An 18,925-nucleotide genomic window follows, 5' to 3' on the forward strand; every position below is an offset into this window, starting at 1 on the left:
TTACTCATTAAAAGAACGTCACTCTGACCTGAACTCCGAGTTAACCCCCTAACCCTTGGAAATGTGAGATGTCGTGCATGGAGGCTGTGCACTAATGCACATTTATTGTGAAGTCAGCCAGGGAAAACATTTTCTTTTCTGGTGCCAGTCAAAGTCAGCAATACTGAGCTGGACAGACCTTTAGTGCAGTTTCCATTTTTGTGACTTTATGTTCCTGCTAATTTTTATACAGGAGTTTAGTGTGTTGACATACCTACTGATCAGTTTGTGCTTCATAGATGTGGCTCTCACTTGCTGACTGCTATGCATTTCAAGTAAGGCTTTCTTAGCTGCATTGCCCCATGTACAGGACTGGCCATAAGCCAAGAGGCTCAATTAGTGATTTATCTTTTTGGCATCTAGCTGCCCTGATCTTTCTGCAATTGTGTTTTTTCCCCACTGACTTAACACTGTGGGACTGGAGAAATGTTTCCTTAATTTGCCGCAATTGGCATTTAGCCCAGGTAAGTGAGAATATTTAAGAAAAGGTTTCTGCAGTATCTGCGGCACTATTGGGTTAAGGACACTCTTTAGCCACCTTCCATGGACTCTGCCTTTGAGGGGTGGGTCCTTGGAGTGCCTTAAGACTTGGCATGCTCATTGAGGTGAAAAATGGCTGAGGGTGTGTGTCAGGGAACTGCTATCGGTTCAGGAGGGAGAGAGGAAAAGCAGAATGGATTATAGAGAGCCTCCAAGGATCGTGGGAAGCAGCTCCTCTTCAACGGAGGAGAGTAACGACACCTCCAGTGGAGAGGAGCTGTAGGGTTCGGAGGAGGCGAGGCGGTGCCAAGACACCTTGCCTGGGCAAAGCAGGGAGGAGAGGGGTCCTCCGTTACCCACGACCTCCTTGCGCAGTAAGCTTCCGCGCAGAGAGGGGAGGCACAGACTGGGCGTCAAGAAATTACTTTGCTGGGGAAAGTTTAAGAACCGCCCACTCACAGATTTTTCCATTGAATGAGCCAGCCACGGGAGAGTGGTGCTCTGGACAGATAAAGTTTATTTTAGCAGCTAAAGCAAGGCTTTACTACCAAGTAGGCAGGTATTTGCCTGCTTGCTCTCGAGCAATCGCTTGGAACCCTTACAGTGTGCATGTCAGGTGAACATACCAGCGGAAGCAGATTTAAGGAAGTGCAATGGGTTTGGTGACACTGGGCACAGAGCTTCCGAGATGCCACAGCTTTTATTTCGAATGGAGCACAAGAGGCTGGGGTGCCAAATTTTTGGCCCCTGAAATTTGAGACCCCAAGATCTGCCACTGACACCAGGGAGGGAGAACGCTTTTCAAACCTTGCTGAATTACCACAGCATGTGGTCATAAACATGCCCAGGAAGTGGGATGAATATGTTATGTTTTATTATCACATTTTTGTATTGCATTAGATTGTTATAAGGTGTACATTCTTTGTTTCTTCAGCTTGTATACTGCCTTGAGTATTGTAAGCTAGAAAGATGGTACAGTGGGGTAATCCAATCTGGGGTAATCTTTCTGCTTCCTGAAACACCACAAGAAATTACTGGGTAATCTGACCCATCACTCTGACAGTACCATGACCAGATGCAACATAAGGCAGTGCCAGAATTCTTGTGCAGAAGAAGAATCCAGTTTGACACAAGTGAGAAAACCTTCACCTGCTGAATTTCCCTCTACTACCCTACTATGAAAAACACAAGAGAGTTCTCGCCTTCAATTCAGGACATTTTAATCATAACCTCTACATTTGCTTCTGACAAAACACAAAATAGATACAAGTTCAGAAAGGTGGAATTTCTGGTTTTGGAAGTATCTACAACCTTTGTCATCTATCTTTTTCAGAGGCGGTTTAGGCTTCTCCAGGGTTATCTGGAGGATAAGATGAGGAATCTGATTGCATTTCTGCAATTGGCACATCATCTAGTTTCGCCCTCAGAGAGGTGGGATTCAGGCTTCTAAAGGATCTGTGACTTTTGCAATCTGACCAACACTTCTGACAAATGGAAAGAAAAACCTACAATTCTCCTGGACCAACACTGCCCCTTCACCTACTGCCCCTTCACCTTCAAAAGCATGGCGCTGTACTCACTTCCTTGGTTTGGCAGCAAAATCGCCACCTTTTTGACTTGCTTTGCAGAGGTGACTCAGCCTACAGAGCCTTATCATCATGAGTTCTTTGCAGTTTAATATTATGTCACAGTGACATCTCTGCAAGGGGCTTTGAACTGGCAAGGCAAGCTTCCCCCTCACACTGTGAGCACAATTTGGACAGTGAGTGCTTGGGACTTAGGCTCTTTTTGTGGTATTGGGGGGGGCACTACATAGAATTAGTCAGGAAAATGTGGCCAGCAGCAATGCATTGCCACTTCCAGGGACTTTTTTACTTAAAACATTCCAATGAACACAGCAAACACTGTCCTTTCTAGCTGCTTCAAGTGGCTGGAAATAGTTTTTAAGAAGAAAGGGGGAAATTGACAGAAAGCCCACAGACTGTTGTGTTAAAATGAAGGGGTGGGGGTGGGGTGAATAAAAATAATCATCCCCAGAAAGGTCTATAGACATGCAATCTGATTTGAATGCTTGTGTTCCAATCCGGACATGATCATTAAAAAAAAGAGAAAATGAAAACGAAATCCACTTTCATCCCTATTAGTAGTTGGGCGATATATTAATATAGCATCCAAAACCAGTTTAATGTCTATATTGTGCTGTCGGTTTCATAATTCTTGACCTGGCAATATATTGTGAATCATGGTGTGTGTGTGCACGTACGCGTGCCATGCAAAATCACAATGGGGGGAAAACCATGAAGCCAGCCAATGCCTCTACATAGCTCCATCCTTATTTCAGACATTGTGATATATCAGTATATTGCAATATTTAGCTGGTGATATTTCGTAATGTTGAAAACCAGATATTGCCCAGCCCTATTTGTAGTTAAACTAAAATCAAGAAGCCATGTATACTAGAGAGAATAGAGATCCCCTCAATTTAATCGGTAGAAGAGAGTGAATGTTTATAACAGTATACAGTGGTACCTCAGGTTACAAACACTTCGGGTTACAAACACTTCAGGTTACAAACTCCACTAACCCGGAAGTTTTACTTCGGGTTGAGAACTTTGCTCCAGGATGAGAACGGAAATTGTGCAGTGGCGGCACAGAAGCAGCAGGAGGCCTCATTAGCAAAAGTGCTCCTCGCATTAAAAACGGTTTCGGGTTTAGAGCGGACCCCCAGAATGAATTAAATTTGTAACCCAAAGTACTAATGTATGAGGAAAGCTTTTTAAAACACACACACACTGCAATAGTTGATGATCTTTTGTCACATTTTATTAAGTGCCAATGAGCCCATGAACAGTTGACTGGACATTAGGGATTGAAAGGTCTAAGGCTCTTGTCGTTTGCCATGCTAAGAAAACTTTTAACACCTGATATCTAGGGCTATTACCCTTATGTGAAACTGAGAGGTGTTGAATGAGTGAAGGAAGGCACCTCGCAGTACTCCTGTTCTACCTACTACAAATATTCTGGGAGCCACTGACCACATTCTTTCTGCTTATCTTTTGTCACAAGATCACATTAAACGTCTGATGGCTTTCATTAGAGGAGAGACATTTTTAGCTCTGAACTCCGTAAACAAAGAGGCTAAATCCATATCTTTTGCAGCTCCAACCAGTTGGAAGGTGAAGTTCTGGAGCAGAGTACTGAAGAACAGGAAGAGCTCCATTCGCGCCAAGGCTTCCCCAACGCATGCCCGCTTCCCTGGCAAAGAAAAAGAAGGCACAGCTAACCAGTAACCCAAAAATCTACACAGTGCGCAGGAAACCTAGGACTCAGCTCCATTAGTCAAAAAAATAACGTTTTGAATGTGTTATAAACATGCAACACCAGATGATGGTGGAGAGCAAAAATCCTTTTCTATGCAATTAAATCATATAACAATTTAATTTCTGACTTATTTATAGCTTTATATTTCCTGTGTGCAGATCCACCCCTAGTGAATTCATGCAATGTTGGTTTGGGGACTGGAAATACTAATGCACCCCCAAAAATGTACTGCAGCTAGAGTATAATATATTGAGTCACATTATGGGAAAAGGTGAGGAATACTAAAATCAAGACTAAAACTAAGAGTAAGACTAAGACTAATAATATTATGATTGGCCTGACATAGAGATGGGGAAACATGAGATTCAGTTCACATTTAAAGTTCAGTCTATCAAATGCACCCTTTCTGAAACCATATGAGAACGGAAACACAACCAATCTTCAAAATTTTCACTTGTACAAATTTTCTGATGCAGTTCTCCAACCACAGAATGGGAAGAATTTAACTTCATGTTTTCCAGAGATTCCAGTTTATTTATCCTTTTCTAGCCCCACACTGCATGCACAGTGACTCCTGACCCAGATGTACTTTAATTTTTTCCAAACAATATCATATGTTTTTGTGCCATCCCCTACTCACAGAAAATACCAGGGAGGGAAATATAATCACAAGACTGGCACGTCCAACCAGGGAATGACTTTATAGGTCTCTCATTTTACTTCAAATCACAGTGCCTTTGTGAGGAGAAGCCTATTAGAAGCTGGATGGAGGGCACTGCCTCCTTTTAAAAAGTGGTGCATGCCATCAGCTTACAACAGGGTCCCATGTAATCCTTTAGGGAAATTGCAAAACATGGGGTCTGTTGACAGTTCAAAACAATCCCAGCATCAATGGAAATGATGTTTCACTTCCTTTCCAGAGATATTGTACAGAAGAATAAAAGGCTTTGTAAAGGTAAAGGCAAAGGACCCAACAGTTAAATCCAGTCACGGACAACTCTAGGGTTGTAGCGCTCATCTTACTTTACAGGCCAAGGGAGCTGGCATATGCCTGCATACAGTTTTTCTGGGTCATGTGGCCAGCATGACTAAGCCGCTTCTGGCGAAACCAGAGCAGTGCACAGAAATGCCATTTACCTTCCCGCCACAGCGGTACCTATCTATCTACTTGCACTGGTGTGCATTCGAACTGCTAGGTTGGCAGGAGCTGGGACCGAGCAATGGGAGCTCACCCCGTCGCGGGGATTCAAACCGCCGACTTCTGATTGGGAACCACAAGAGGCTCGGTGGTTTAGACCACAGCGCAGCCATATCTCTTTCCTTACACTGTCTCTTGAAAGAAAATGGAAATGGCATTGTTCACACAGAAGTTACCACAGGCTCGTATAGTTACCTGCCGAGAAGGCTATTAAGGCATCTTTCTTCTTGAACTGGCCTTTCGCATCCAAGAAATGTCCAGGATTGAACTGTTCTGGAGTCTCCCACTGGAGAGGGTCACGGTGCACAGTTGTGAACATTGGAGCAACAGCAGTGCCCTTCAGGGATAGAAGACGGCAGATTTACATCTTTGGTCTCAATTCATGACTATCTAGGAAATAGTCATACTATGATAAAATGATAAAATGGGGATGCTAACTTAGAAGAATGGGCTTCCACTAGGGATGAGCGGATTTATTCTGTTCCACTCCTGTATTAGTCCACAAGTAAACACTGCCTTACATTCCACTCCAATCAATATGACCAGTAGAATTTCTTTTTAAAAAATTATGAAATTGGAGCATAAACAGCTGGCTGCATCTATCAGCTCCTTTCGGGGGCAGAGGGATCATTATAGTTCTGTTCTGTGACAGTTCCACCAGCATTCAGTCATAATTCTGCTCCATCCCATCAGAGAATTTCTGTTTTAAAACCTCACCAAACACTAGCATTTATATTCTACATCTTTTTGTATGCACTTTCCCCTAAAATACACATTTATGTACCCATTCTCAATCTAAAATATATTTTTGTGTGCTTTCTTGTGTGCTTCTGTGTGCATTTTCCCACTAAACAACTAAACCCATAAAAGATACATTTTGTATGCATAGTTCTGTGAAATACTAATTCCGTTGGTTCATTTTAAAATGTGAATCGAACAAACAAAATTCTCCTCTGTCACTAGTTCCTTCAGCTCATTTGCTTAGGCCAACAAAATCACTACTGATCTCATCCCTGCCTCCATGAGGGCAATTCCAGGGCCATTTATACAATCAGTTCCTAGAACTGCTCCATTTGTTCTCCACAATTATCATGGCAAAATGCTGGGCCATCATACCTTAGGGAAGGTGAACCCCCTGAATTTTGTATCACAAGACGTTGTACGGGGAATGGTCTCATTAATTGATGGTGGGTATCGTAGAATCTCATGGATAACTGCATTGGTGAAAGGCATCCTCACACGATCTTCCATGCTAGGGGCACGGGTGGCACTCATCACCTCATCAATTTCCTGTTGGACTTTTGCTGTAATGAAAAAGACTCAAGAGATGTATTTCCTGGATTCAGATTTTGCTTCTCATCTGACAGAGTGAAAAATTTGGGCACTCTCCAACATCATGAAAACTCATGCTAACACAAATTCTCCTCTTGAGTGATTTCCACTCATTTCTCTGTGCCAGAACCTTACCACCTTGTTGATCTCCTGCTGGACTTCTCCTGTAACAAATATCATTTGGAAAATGTGCTTCCAGAATTCTGAGGTCCCTCCTCTTCTGGCAATGTTCCTACCCCTGGACATAAGTGCCATTTGAAGACACCAGGGAGCCCTCAAAACCCTTCCGCTTTAAACTTCTCTGGGGTATCTGAATACCTTGAATATGTGGCAACTTAGCCATCACCATGAGGCCAGAGATCAAGGCAAAGCTTGTGGTTCCTGTCCCAGCCAAAAAAAGTCCAAACACTGTCATGACAAGGTTTTCACTTCTGAAGGTGTCACTAGCAGACTTTTGTTCCTATGAGGCAGAGGGAAGGGGGGGGGAGAGAAAATTTCACTATAAAGAAAGATGGCAAAATGGAGACTCCTTAGTCTGTTTGAATGAACATCATGGGTGAAATCCTGCACTCACCCCAAGAGGTGTTTAATCCAATTACATGTATTTAAAATAGAATTATTTTGAAATATAAAGAAAAGCACTTGCATATCATTTTATTACAAACATTGTGTTGTTTGATTACTGGAATGTTAGAGCTAAACAAGATTACATACAGTGGTACCTCAGGTTAAGAACTTAATTCGTTCTGGAGGTCCATTCTTAACCTGAAACTGTTCTTAACCTGAATCACCACTTTAGCTAATGGGGCCTCCCGCTGCTGCTGCTGCACTGCTGCCGCGCAATTTCTGCTCTCATCCTGAAGCAAAGTTCTTAACCCAAGGTACTATTTTTGTAACCTGAAGCATCTGTAACCTTAAGCGTCTTTAACCCAAGGTACCACTGTATATCTGAAAATATATGGGATCAGAAATTATAGGAGTGATGGCAGTAAAAAAAAGAATAACTGGTTATGCATTTTTGTTTGGGCAAAGTAGCTGTCCATGGTACTCATGTAGGTTGTAAAGTGAGTGAACCAATTTTATTTTTATTGTAAGCACTTGCATTGTTTTGTACAACATTAAGCATAGACTTTAAAACTGGGCACAGGATACCTCAGCCTAATGAATAATGATAATAATTAAAAATGTCTTGCAAGGAGTGGCCGAGAGAAGTTGCTAGGGGAGGAGGCAAAGACAGGGGGGCACTCTGCTTGGCCTGGTATCCCTTCCCCACATGGACTAGGACATGACTGGGCACCCATGCCAGTGCAAATAAATTTTTTGACCCACATACCTTCTCAGACTTGATAAGAAAGCAGTCAATATAGTCACGGATGTTCTGAGGATCCAGCGTCTGCCTGTGTACTTTCACATTCTCACGGAAGAAAGCACACAACTCATCACAATCAGAAAAAATCTTTTGGTGTCTTCCAGGAAAGCAGTCTAATATTTTAGGGACAGCAGAGTACAGCTGAAATGAAGATGACATATACAGCCTTAAATATTATGAATCCATCTTTTTATACTATGCCACAAAGATTCTGGCTGAAAGGTGATAAAGCAGTTGTTGTTTTTAATCACTTATTTTCGAAATCCAGCAGAAACTGTTGAGCTTCTGGTTCATTTTACCTCATTCCTAAGAGCTGGGGATGATGGGGCTTCCCTTGAAGATGATTCAGAAATGTCAACTGGTCCAAAATCCAAATTACTGGTTCGGGTTCTGTTTAAGTTTCACATAACCTCTGTTTTTAAAAAGCTGCACATGTTGCCAATTTGTTTCTGGGCCTAGTTCAAGGTGTTAATAGTAGTTTTTAAAGCCCTAAATGACTCGGGCTCCAACTACCTGAAATAAATTATTTTTTCCTTTCCTGCAGACTTCCTCAGGTGCTAAGAGTGGCAGAGGGGGCCCTATGCCTCTATAGATGTACAAATGTGCCCTTGCCATGTTTACAGTTATACTGCGTCCAGAGGGAAATGGTGGCCAGGCAAATGGGGGGGGGGAGCAATTGCAAAGTAAAAGGGGTGGGGTCAGGAAAGGAAAGGGAGATCTGTTGCTATTGGTAAACAGCCCAGGTAAGTTCCCCAACTTTTCTGCTGCCTGCCTTGCTCAAGAGTCCAGTTTCTCCCCTGAAATCACTGGAACTTTGTGGTTGTGTTAAATTTCCATCTCAACCCTGTGGAAGACATTTTCAGAACATTATTTTCATCTGATAGTTAGGCAGGCCCACAATTCTGAGCCCTTTGTGCCATCGTTCATACTCCAACAAGCTAGGTTTTGTTTTTGTTTTTCCTGATAGTGAGGGAAATGTTTGCAACTCAGAAGGAACAACCTACCAGTCCCAAGATAGTACGAAAAAGGCCAACTTCATTCTCTATAATGCGTTGGTGCTTTAGGAAGGTCTTGTCTGTGTAGTCAAAGCGAGTCCCAAAGATGACTGATGAGATCACATTGGAAACAGCGGATGTGATTCTAGTTGTCGGATCAAAGCCCTGTCCTGTAGGAGGAACCGAAGACAGTCAGCAAGGCCTGATGAAAGTGGAGCCCACCATCTTCAGACCCCATTACAAAATCAACTCTAAAAACTGATTAAACAGCTTGAGCCTGGTAGATTGCATTTCCATCAGTCCTAAGAACCAAATGTTAAAGAAATTAAAAGTAGTAGTAAAGTGCACAGCTGTACCCCTGACACCGACCTGATGTGAGGCCTGAATCTGGGTCCACAAATTGGCTCTGACCCAATATTCAGGGCAACCTGGGCAACACTCAAATTGTATCCAGTCCTAAATCAGTTCGTGGGGCTGTGTTAATTTTTATTTTAAAACCGCAATTAAACATAATTTTTGGGAGGTGAGAGGCAGAAAAAAGAGGCACTGGGTTTCCTTCTCTCCCCACCACCACCACATACCCCATCCACAGTCCAAATAATCAATGCCCCCTTCATTTCTTTGCTGTAACATTCCACTTAATTAACTTATCTGATGCTGATTCTGTTAGCATTGCCTGCAACAGAGTTTCAGGTGGCTCACAAGGCCATGTTGACACTAAATAAAAATAAGCCCAACAACTTTCACTGAAACAATTTGCACACAGTATGATCTTCAGTGTGCACACCTAAGAAGTGTAGGTAGACTCTCTCACATTACTGGATTAGTGAAAATATTACGGTGGAAGTACAACACATGAGTTGGGGTTCACATGAGCGTGGAGAGAGTTGAAAGGACAAATGGGAAAAGCTTGCCTCCCTGCTGCCACTGAGCCCGACAGCCACATATTCTAACTATGTCAGAAGCTTACCTACTATAAGTGCATATTCCTATATTCAATTTAATAAATATCATCTCCTTGCCCTGGGATAGTGCATTCTCAGTTTTATTTTTTAATGAGCTTGATTACCTTTTGTAGCCGCCAGTGCCTCCACCAGGCAAACAGCTTCCTCCTGCACCCTCTCAGACATTGATCTCTTCCCCATTCCAAAGTCTCTCAGTGTCATAACCGTGAATCTGCGCAGCTCTCTCCATTCTATGTCACTAGAGTTGACTATCCCTGGGGGGGAAAGAGGTGAAGGTCTTTTTGTCAGTTCTGGACCTAACAGGAACCAGCAGGAAGTTTCTACATGAAAAGGTAGTTCTGGTGCTTTCCACCTTAAAATTATATCCCCATTTGTAGTTACAATCTGGCAACTAATTGTTGCCCCCAGGAGCCCAGTCCTTTGTTGTGTAAGGGATTTTTGTTTCTTTGGTTGAATAAATATGTCCAGTGCTACATAACAAAGTAAATAATGGATGGTAAGAGGCATGGCATCACCCCCTTGCCTGCCTGTAGCCCACACTGTTGATTGCATAGGGGACAGCTTCCCTGGATCTTTGGGGGGAATTGATTTTCAAAAATGGTTCTTTGGAGAAGCAAGCCACAGCAAAAAATAATGCCTTGCTTGATAGTGTTTGTCTGTCTTTCTTTTCTTTCTTTCCTAGACATGATGCTAATTATCATGCACATTTTGGGGGACTGAATTACAAATCAAAGTAGAGCTAAACTATACATAAAGAATAAGAAGAAATAGCCTACCGTGGCCTTTGGTCACTCGATCAATGATGGGGCTGTTAATACGCCCACCAAACGCTTCAGCATGATCCACCAGAGCATCTTTTACCACATCAAATCCACAAAGCACGACCATAGGTTTGGGTCCCATCCAGATTGTGAACATAGAGCCATATTTCTCAACCAGCTGAAGGCACAAAGAAAGTGTTATTTAATTAGGCAATGAAACTTCTTTTGGAGTAATTAACTTAAGGAATGGTTGCTATATCTCTTAGGGCACCTGCAGCTTGCTTTGTGCGGGGTTTTGCAGGCATATGCTGCAACATGTTGCTGATGCAGTAAATTCACATTAGTGGCAGAATTCAGCTTTATTAGTTGTTCCCCAATACTTCCTGAGTGTTATTACATGATTGCCATCTGGAGGGATACTGTCAGGGTTCAGGGAATCCTATCCCTCCCCCAGTGGCAGCCAAAAAAGCAGATAACAAGAAGAGTCCTTACCACGTAATTTATTCAGTATTCACACAGAGAGAGAAAGGAATGTAGTGCCTATTAAATAATGGCATTGCTCCAAGTAAATTCCAACCCCTTCTATCTTTCTTATCCTACGTCATCCCTGCGCCGGCTGATCTGGGCTTTCTGCCTCTGAGCATTCTGTTCTACTACTCTCAATGCAAGCCTACTCCTGGGAGAGGGTGGCTCAGGAATGCTTTCCAAAGACACTGAGTCTGTCAGCTGTCTCTCCCCCGGTGTTTCTTCTTCCTGCTGTTCCTCTCCCAATATTCCCCAGCATTTCCCCTCTGCAGTCTCTGAACTATGCCCTTCTGCAAATCACTGTTCTAAATCTATACTGTCCTCCTGTTCTCGGGAAGGTTCGGGGGGTGGTCCCCACCATTCCTCCTCAGTCCAGACCCTGACAGGTACATTTATTTATTTCATAAAATTTACATCCATACATTGTATATACTGTAGTGCAACAAAAGCCACACACACTTGAACATTTGGGCTATAACAAGCTACATGATTTGAATAGGAAGCTATGGGACGTGCACTGACTAGAACAAAACAGTGTGTCCACCTCAGAACTTTTGGAAGTGCAAACAGTATTGGAAACAGGATTGCGTATAACTACTCCAATGTCATCATGAGTACAAATAATCATGAATGTGCAATAAAAAGGACACCTGGATGGCTCCTGGGAGAATGGGCTGCTAGAACGCTGTTGTTCCTGAATGAGGCGAAACCACATTTAGAACTGCCTCCACAAAAGAAAGAGAATCTTGTGAAATAAATCTCATGTTCAGCCCCACCAACTTCATCAGGTGTTTGATTCACTTTGCAAGACAGGCACGTGAAGAAAAGAAATTTAGCTGTCCCTTTAACAGGTATGACACTGCAATAGGTGTCCCATCACACATTTCAGTATGATCAACCACTGCTTCATATGTCTAAAGCATAACCATATAATTATGTCCAGGCCAATCAATGAACACAGGGCCATGCTTCTTGACATACTGCCTGGTTCTGCTTCAGCTTGTTATTTATCACATTTGGTTAAAGGTAAAGGTACCCCTGACCATTAGGTCCAGTAGCGGAAGACTCTGGGGTTGCGGTGCTCATCTCTTACTATAGGCTGAGGGAGCCAGCGTTTGTCCACAGACAGCTTCTGGGTCATGTGGCCAGCATGACTAAGCCGCTTCTGGCAAACCAGAGCAGCGCACGGAAAAGCCGTTTACCTTCCCACTGGAGCGGTAACTATTTATCTACTTGCACTGGTGTGCTTTCAAACTGCTAGGTGGGCAGGAGCTGGGACTGAACAACAGGAGCTCACCCCATCGCAGGGATTCAAACCACCAACCTTCCGGTCGGCAAGCCCTAGGCTCAGTGTTTTAAACCACAGCGCCACCTGCATCCCTCACATTTGGTTACAACTACCGTAAGTGATCTTCTAACAATTATGTGGATTACAGTACAATACTGTTATGGATTACAGTACAATTATTTACTCCCATGTGACCTGCCAACCACAAACAGGGTTTTAAATTGTGTAAGAGTCTGCATGAGTAGTGGAGAGCTTTTCACATGTTATAGGTATCATGCACTGGAAGGGACAGGGCTTTGCAATGTGCCTACACTACCCTTTGACTGGATGTGTTTACACATACAGCCAAATACAGCTAGCTTGAAACTTAATGGTTTCAAAATTCCATGTTGGAAACCACCCTGTGATCCTCAAATGATGAGAAGTATAGAAATTTAATAAATAAAAAAAATGAAATGAAGTAAAAACCTAATCTGCTGCTGCTGTGCTTTTTCTAAATGAATATTGTTATTTCATTGCAAGAGGGATTCCAGCACATACCAAAATCTTGGGACTATGCAGTTAACATAATCCTAGTGCAACAAATCTACTTTTCTAAAAAAATGGACTTTTGCTTGTTGGAAAGTAATGGGAAAATGTATTGGAAAAGCATGGGGTGAATAAATGACTATAAGCAACCTGCAAGCTAACCAGAATGAATGAAGAATGAATGAATGCTCATTATCATAGAACCACCCTGCAAGCAAATCAGAACAAATGTGTGATTGATATATAGAGATATAGAGATATGGAGATAGAGATATAGATATATCATATTTTTCCATCTATAAGACACTCCCATGTATAAGACACCCCCTATTTTTTTGGACTCCGATTTAAGGAAATGGGGGAAGATGGATATGTGTATAAGACGCCCCCAAATTTTTGACATTATTTTTTATGGTAACTTCTGTTTAAGCTTTGTGGAAGCAAATCAGAATGAATGCTGAATAAACCAATTGTCTGGAGGGATCTTAAGTTGATTCAGGGAAGCTCTAAAGAGCATGCAAAATAGACACATGCCAACAGTAAACAAAACCTAGTAAAATCAAGTAATAAACAATGCAAATAAAAATAAGGAAGCAGAAATCTGGGCCCCTTCAAAGCATGCCTTTATTATAAGGAAGAATGGAAAAGTATATAAGCAAGCTAGGGAACAATTAACCTTCTGTCCTTCTTCTACACATTGCTTCATTCCAGACAATGGTTGTTTATGCCATGCCACAGGGACAAAGGAACAGAGAGAAACTGCAACAAGAAACGGCTTTACCTTTGAATAGTTTTTGTTCAGAGGCATGACATCTTTCTGCAGCAGGTTCCCCAGGAAGAACCAGGGAGTGGGGCCTGGAGGTAGCTGGCTTTTCTCCTTGTACATTTTTAAGGAATAGAAAATGAAGATGAAGAGAACCCAGAGAAGGAACAGAGCTCCTGTTACAGCCACTTCCATCTTCCTTGAAGGCTCTTCTTTTGGTCAAATATATCCAGGAAACTACTAAAGAAAGACAAGGTGAAAACACAGCTGCTTATTAGAGCCCCAGCCAAACCCCAACTCCAACCTTCTCCAAATAATCTTAGTTATTTTATTTCCAGTATGTGTTCCATTAGGAAAGGTGGGTTAATAATCCACATAAGCTCTAGACCTGGGCTGAAAATAGGTTAATTTCTATGTCTTCAACATCAAGGTTGGGTACAGACTTACATGTTACTGACAACAATGTACATTTTCTTTAACACAACCACGAAATAATATTTTAAAACCATAATATCCATGTTCAAACACCACCACCCTCCCATCACTGACAACCTCACCTTTTTATCCATCAATGGGCACCCTAATGCTGGTAAGAATGATAGGCCAGACCCCTCTGTGAGTAGATTCCTAGTCAGATCTGAACTGGCATCTCCCGATTTCAACCAGCATCTAGAAGTAATTGCTCTACTTCGCAGCAAATAAATCCTGAATATGCCACCAAGTTTTGACTGAAATCAAGTGAGCCACGCACCCACCCTGAAAGGAAATATAATGACTTTCCATCTATGTTGTAACACACTGTCCGGAAACTGTGTTACAACATAGTGAAGCAATAACCCTTGTGAAAAGAAGCATTAATTTATACTGCATGGTACAAATAACCAATGTGCAATCAATATCTGATATTGAAAACACTGTTGATATTTGGTGCATTGATACTTCATTTTCAGTCACGTTCCCCTGCCCTCACCACCAGTAAACAAGTTTCTTACCTGATGCATTTTCCAGCTTGGGCATAAGATATGGATGAAGGAAACAGAATATTTTTGTAGTAAGTTAATATATTTGAGAAATACTTATTGTCATGCCTGCCTCTAGAACATTTTCATATCAATTAGAAATTAGGGCTAAGGTTTCTTTGTGGAAAAACTCCTGAGTAATCTTATTGAGCCTTAAAATATTTATGCTATCTCAACAAAACATGTAAATAAACTTAGCAAAACAGGGTGGTCCAAGGGTCACATGTAGCCCTCAAGGTCCTTTTTGGTGGCCCTTGGCAACATCTGATGGCCCCCCAGCACTCAAATTCCTTCCCAAAGCCAGGTAAGCAAGGCGCTGGGCTTTAGGAAGGAGGCATGAAGGCCGGCTCTGACAGGGTCCCAGAGTCCTCCTGTCTCCATCACAAAGCCTAGTTAGTGCTTTTCCAACTTTGAAAAGGAAGTGGGAAGGCTCTAGAATGCTGCCAGAGCCTCACGCCTAGTGCCATGCTTAGGCAGCATGAGGGCTGGTGGGGGGTTGTCAAATTTTGGGCTCACTCACCCCTTCTGTGCATCAAGGCAGTGAGTGGCCCACAGGTTCTATGTCAAAACACTCTTGCCACCCATTTGGAATAAAAAGTTGGACCACTCTGGCATAGAACAACATCATCCATGAAAAACAGACTGATGGATATGAATTAAAACTAGAAGCATAAAAGCAACAGACACAGAAACAATAAGCCCATTGACCACTCACATACATGGTCCATTTCCATAACCAAGTGTGAAAGACTATGTAAGTGTCAGATTATTATTATTTTTTAAATAAGTTTTATTAACCGGCCAATCAAATCAAATCACATCACATAAATTCCGAATTACAAAGCCAAATTTTAAATTTTGTTGAGGGAACCCATATTTCAAGATCCGAAGGGGGATTCTGATCATCTTCTTGCCACTGCATTAATGTCCAAATCAGTACAAACAAAGTTCATAATTCTATCCAGTCTTATCTTGCGGTTTCCACATTCACATCTTGTTCATATATTTTCTCTTTTTTCTTTGTGATCTCTTCTGATAGTCTCCTTAAGCCGATAAACACCAATAATAATCCTGTGTGAATTTTTCCGTTCTTCCAATCCTCAGATCGAGATGGTTTCCATATATCATCGCCTTCATAGATAACAGCGCTCTTTCCATCATTAATTACAGAACTATTGTTCTTAAGTCCCACTGAGGAGTTTCACCCACAGTATAAAAACAGCTCTATTTCTCTATTTCTCCTCTCAGACTTAAGTCCTCCGACAGAACTTCCCAATATGGCGACAGAATTTTTAACTGCGTCATTCCAAAGCCCTTATACATTCCACGCTCTTCTTAAAACATGCTTTGGTTCGAAAGTTTATCTCCACACAGCCTTAAATCCACAGCTTAAGTCCTTAAAACGACATTTCTGACTTGTGAGGGGGGGATTCTTGTTTAATCACATAAGGGAAAGAAAGGAAAGGTTTTTTTCCCCTCCCCCATCAGTCCCTTTGCCATACTGAGTCTTGGCGTATCTTCTCATGATTTATACTTGTTCCTCTGACTCGTCTTGTTTTATCAGAGATCTCTTCTGTTAGCAGTCTTTACTCCCCCTTCTTCCTTGAGATATGTGCATTCACTTCATCCAAATTGTTTCTTTTGAAGTTCTTGCAGCTAGTGGAGCAGATCAGAGACGGCGTCCAGGAGCGCCGAAATCCCACAGGAGGGCATTGTGCCTAGTGCCCCCATCCCCACAAATTCGGGGGTGGCAAGGGCAGTCCCCCACCACAATCCTGGGGGGGTAGGGAGGCTATTTACTCCCATCACAGCCTCCAATTTACCTCGTGTGGGTCGGAGAGATGTTATTGTCAGCCATCTTCTGATGCGCCCCTAGTGGTCCCTCCCGTAAGTGTCAGATTAAGCTATACATGTGAAGATATTCATTTATATTGGGTGAAGAACCCATGGTCCTCCAGATGCAGCTGGACTTCAACTCCCATCATCCTATATCATTGTCCCTGCTGGCTGGGGGTTAAGGGTGGAATCCAATAACACTTGGAGGGTCACCAGTTCCATGCCCCTGGTTCATGCAATGGCATGTGTAATGCTTTGGGGGGGGGGGTTGTGTGTGAGAGAGAGTTAGTGGACAGGGGAAGAACATTTCTCTTGCTGTGAAATTTAAATGAAGTTGAAATTTAATCCAAGCCAGAGGAAGCAGGGGAAAGTTAAACTTTCCTCTCCTTCAAGGGTTCTTCCCCTCAAAAGTATTTACTGGCATCTATAGCATTAAGTAACAGGTAGAAATGTGCTCTGTCAGTTCATCCATGCCTGCGGTGAGAAAACCTTTCAGGTAATTCAAACTTCCTTAGGCACATCTTTTCCTGCAATGTTTTGGAGGTAGGGGAGAGAAGAAGCATATTCTTGAGCAAGAAACCCAAAAGATGCTTCCTGCCTTATGTAACAAAGTGGCAGAGAGGGGAAGTGGGAAAGAACAACCCCTGACCCCAAGCAAGTAAACCTGCTCACCTGGGCATCTTCTATATAATTATCTCTTACATTCTTGGTAGCTAAGCACAAGTCCCTGTGGCAACCCAATTGTGCAATAATAATGAGTCAAGAGAATAGACATATTCCTTTTGAGGGTGGGCAATAGCATTAAAAGTAAATTTTAAATCAAAAGCAGGAAGTAGAGACAGAACGTATCTTATTCTCATAAAATGAATTGGAACAGTTGTGTGGCATGACAACATAACCCAGAGACAAAAGCACAATTCTAAAAAGTTTAGGGATGACAAGAAAATACTTCAAGATAGGCAGTCCTTACAGACCCTCCAAGTTTCCCTATTTTCCAGGAACAATCCTTAGGACGTCCCTATTTTCATCAGAGAAATGTTGGAGAGTATGGAGTTATGCGACCCCCGAGTGAAGGAGATGTAATTTTACAATCTTCGGAAGACATCTGAAAGTAGCCCTGTATAGATTTATTATGTTTTTTTATATGTTGGAAGTCAGTCAGCAACCCAGTCAGATAGATGGGGTATAAATATGATGGTGGTGGTGGTGGTGGTGGTGATGATGGTCCCAACAGTATTTATCGTTTTCCAAGGTGCATCAAAATCTTTACCATTTTATATGTCTGTCTTTTAATAGAATGCACAAGATACGAAATATAAAACTTATGCATTTTAAGACTTTAAAGCGTGTGCAGAGTCAAATACAGAGCAACTGGAACACATCTCTTTACCAACGTATTCCTGTCTCAGGGATACTTTTAACAATCAACATTGACAGTGGTCTAGCAATCATCACAATGACCTTCAGCAGTCAATGATACACCCAGAAGAGGAATTTATGTTGAGACATGGTGGTATGGTTTCAAATGTAGCATTCATATTTAGGTCCAACTTGGATATATTCCTTAAACATCTTCAAATGTGCCACTAAAGCTTTGGCTCTACCTACCTTCTCAGATCTGAAAAGGAAGCAGTCAATATAGTCATGGGGGTTTGGGGCATCCATTGTCTATGTGGGAAACTCCACTGTCTCATGGATGAAGGCACACAGTTTTTCACAATCAGCTATATTTTTTTGTCTTACAGGCAGGTAGTCCATTATTCTGGGAATGAGGTACATCTGAAATTGAGATGATATGCACAGTCTTAGATATTTTGAATATTTTTAGTGCACCCCAAAAAAGTTCTGGCTGAATACCCCAAACAGTCATAGAGCAGCTTTTAAAATGACTTACAGTATATAGAAAATTGAGCAGGAACTTTGGAGCATCTGCTTCATGACATCTCACTTCTTAAGGGATGCTTATTATAAAGCCCTTTATAACTTGTTGTAACTGTTGATCTAGGCTTGGTTCCTCAGGTTAGCAACTCATCCCACTGAGATGTATGACGGTGCCGCAGTCTGTTCCAATATTCATTTGCACTCTCACCCAGCATTTTCCATTCCACTATTATTGGTGTCTTTTGCACAAGTCTTCTTTTCCTTTTCATTGTCTGGTGATGAAAAATACATGTAATTTTAATGTATATTGCTGCACCTGATAAACAAGCATATCTTAGCCATCAACGGATATTTACAAATCAATTTCCTTCCCTGGGTGCAGCCATTCAAAGATAATTACTTTTCAAGTGATTCCTCCAACATCCCTAGATGCTACCCACCCTATCTTATTTGTCTCCTTCTTCCAGAAGCTGGAATACCAGATGTGCTTGACCAGGGGTGCCAACTTGAATGAAATATTGCAGGGGCCCAGGAAAGCCCCGCCCCACATCACATGACACAGTGTGTGCACACGATTTGCATGGCAATGCCCATCAACTTGGCAGGTGTCTGACCCCTGCAAATA

General features: G+C 42.1%; 1 protein-coding gene and 1 long non-coding RNA gene across 3 annotated transcripts; one reads left to right on the forward strand and one right to left on the reverse strand.

Moving 5' to 3' along the window:
• Positions 1-394: 394 nt before the first annotated feature.
• LOC128407608 (uncharacterized) lies at positions 395-3,959 on the forward strand. Its single transcript, XR_008328841.1, has 2 exons — positions 395-503; positions 3,679-3,959. It is a non-coding gene; the product is annotated as an uncharacterized LOC128407608 (long non-coding RNA).
• Positions 3,260-18,588, reverse strand: LOC128407607 (cytochrome P450 2B4-like). Of its 2 annotated transcripts, XM_053376149.1 has the most exons (11): positions 18,314-18,588; positions 18,028-18,198; positions 13,583-13,804; positions 10,476-10,638; positions 9,804-9,953; positions 8,744-8,904; positions 7,704-7,880; positions 6,689-6,830; positions 6,155-6,342; positions 5,234-5,375; positions 3,260-3,774 (listed from the first exon to the last, which is right to left on the reverse strand). In XM_053376149.1, exons 3-11 carry the CDS (start codon positions 13,757-13,759, stop codon positions 3,587-3,589), a joined length of 1,488 nt encoding a protein of 495 aa, XP_053232124.1. In that variant the 5' UTR covers positions 13,760-13,804; positions 18,028-18,198; positions 18,314-18,588; the 3' UTR covers positions 3,260-3,586. The 2 variants fall into 2 exon arrangements, with proteins under 2 accessions (XP_053232124.1, XP_053232125.1); XM_053376150.1 differs by lacking the exons at positions 18,028-18,198; positions 18,314-18,588 and adding an exon at positions 14,122-14,402.
• Between the last annotated feature and the right edge of the window lie 337 nt (positions 18,589-18,925).

Source organism: Podarcis raffonei, chromosome 2 (genome assembly GCF_027172205.1).
Source record: "Podarcis raffonei isolate rPodRaf1 chromosome 2, rPodRaf1.pri, whole genome shotgun sequence".
NCBI lineage: Eukaryota > Metazoa > Chordata > Lepidosauria > Squamata > Lacertidae > Podarcis > Podarcis raffonei.

What these genes read in the sequence shown, in the direction of transcription:
- LOC128407607 (XM_053376149.1), bottom strand. Translation starts at nt 13,759, where the DNA reads ATGGAAGTGGCTGTAACAGGAGCTCTGTTCCTTCTCTGGGTTCTCTTC. An exon ending in TGAACAAAAACTATTCAAAG is followed by an intron (nt 10,639 to 13,582) that starts GTAAAGCCGTTT and finishes TTGTGCCTTCAG; the next exon opens with CTGGTTGAGAAATATGGCTC. An exon ending in TTCGTACTATCTTGGGACTG is followed by an intron (nt 7,881 to 8,743) that starts GTAGGTTGTTCC and finishes TCTTCATTTCAG; the next exon opens with CTGTACTCTGCTGTCCCTAA.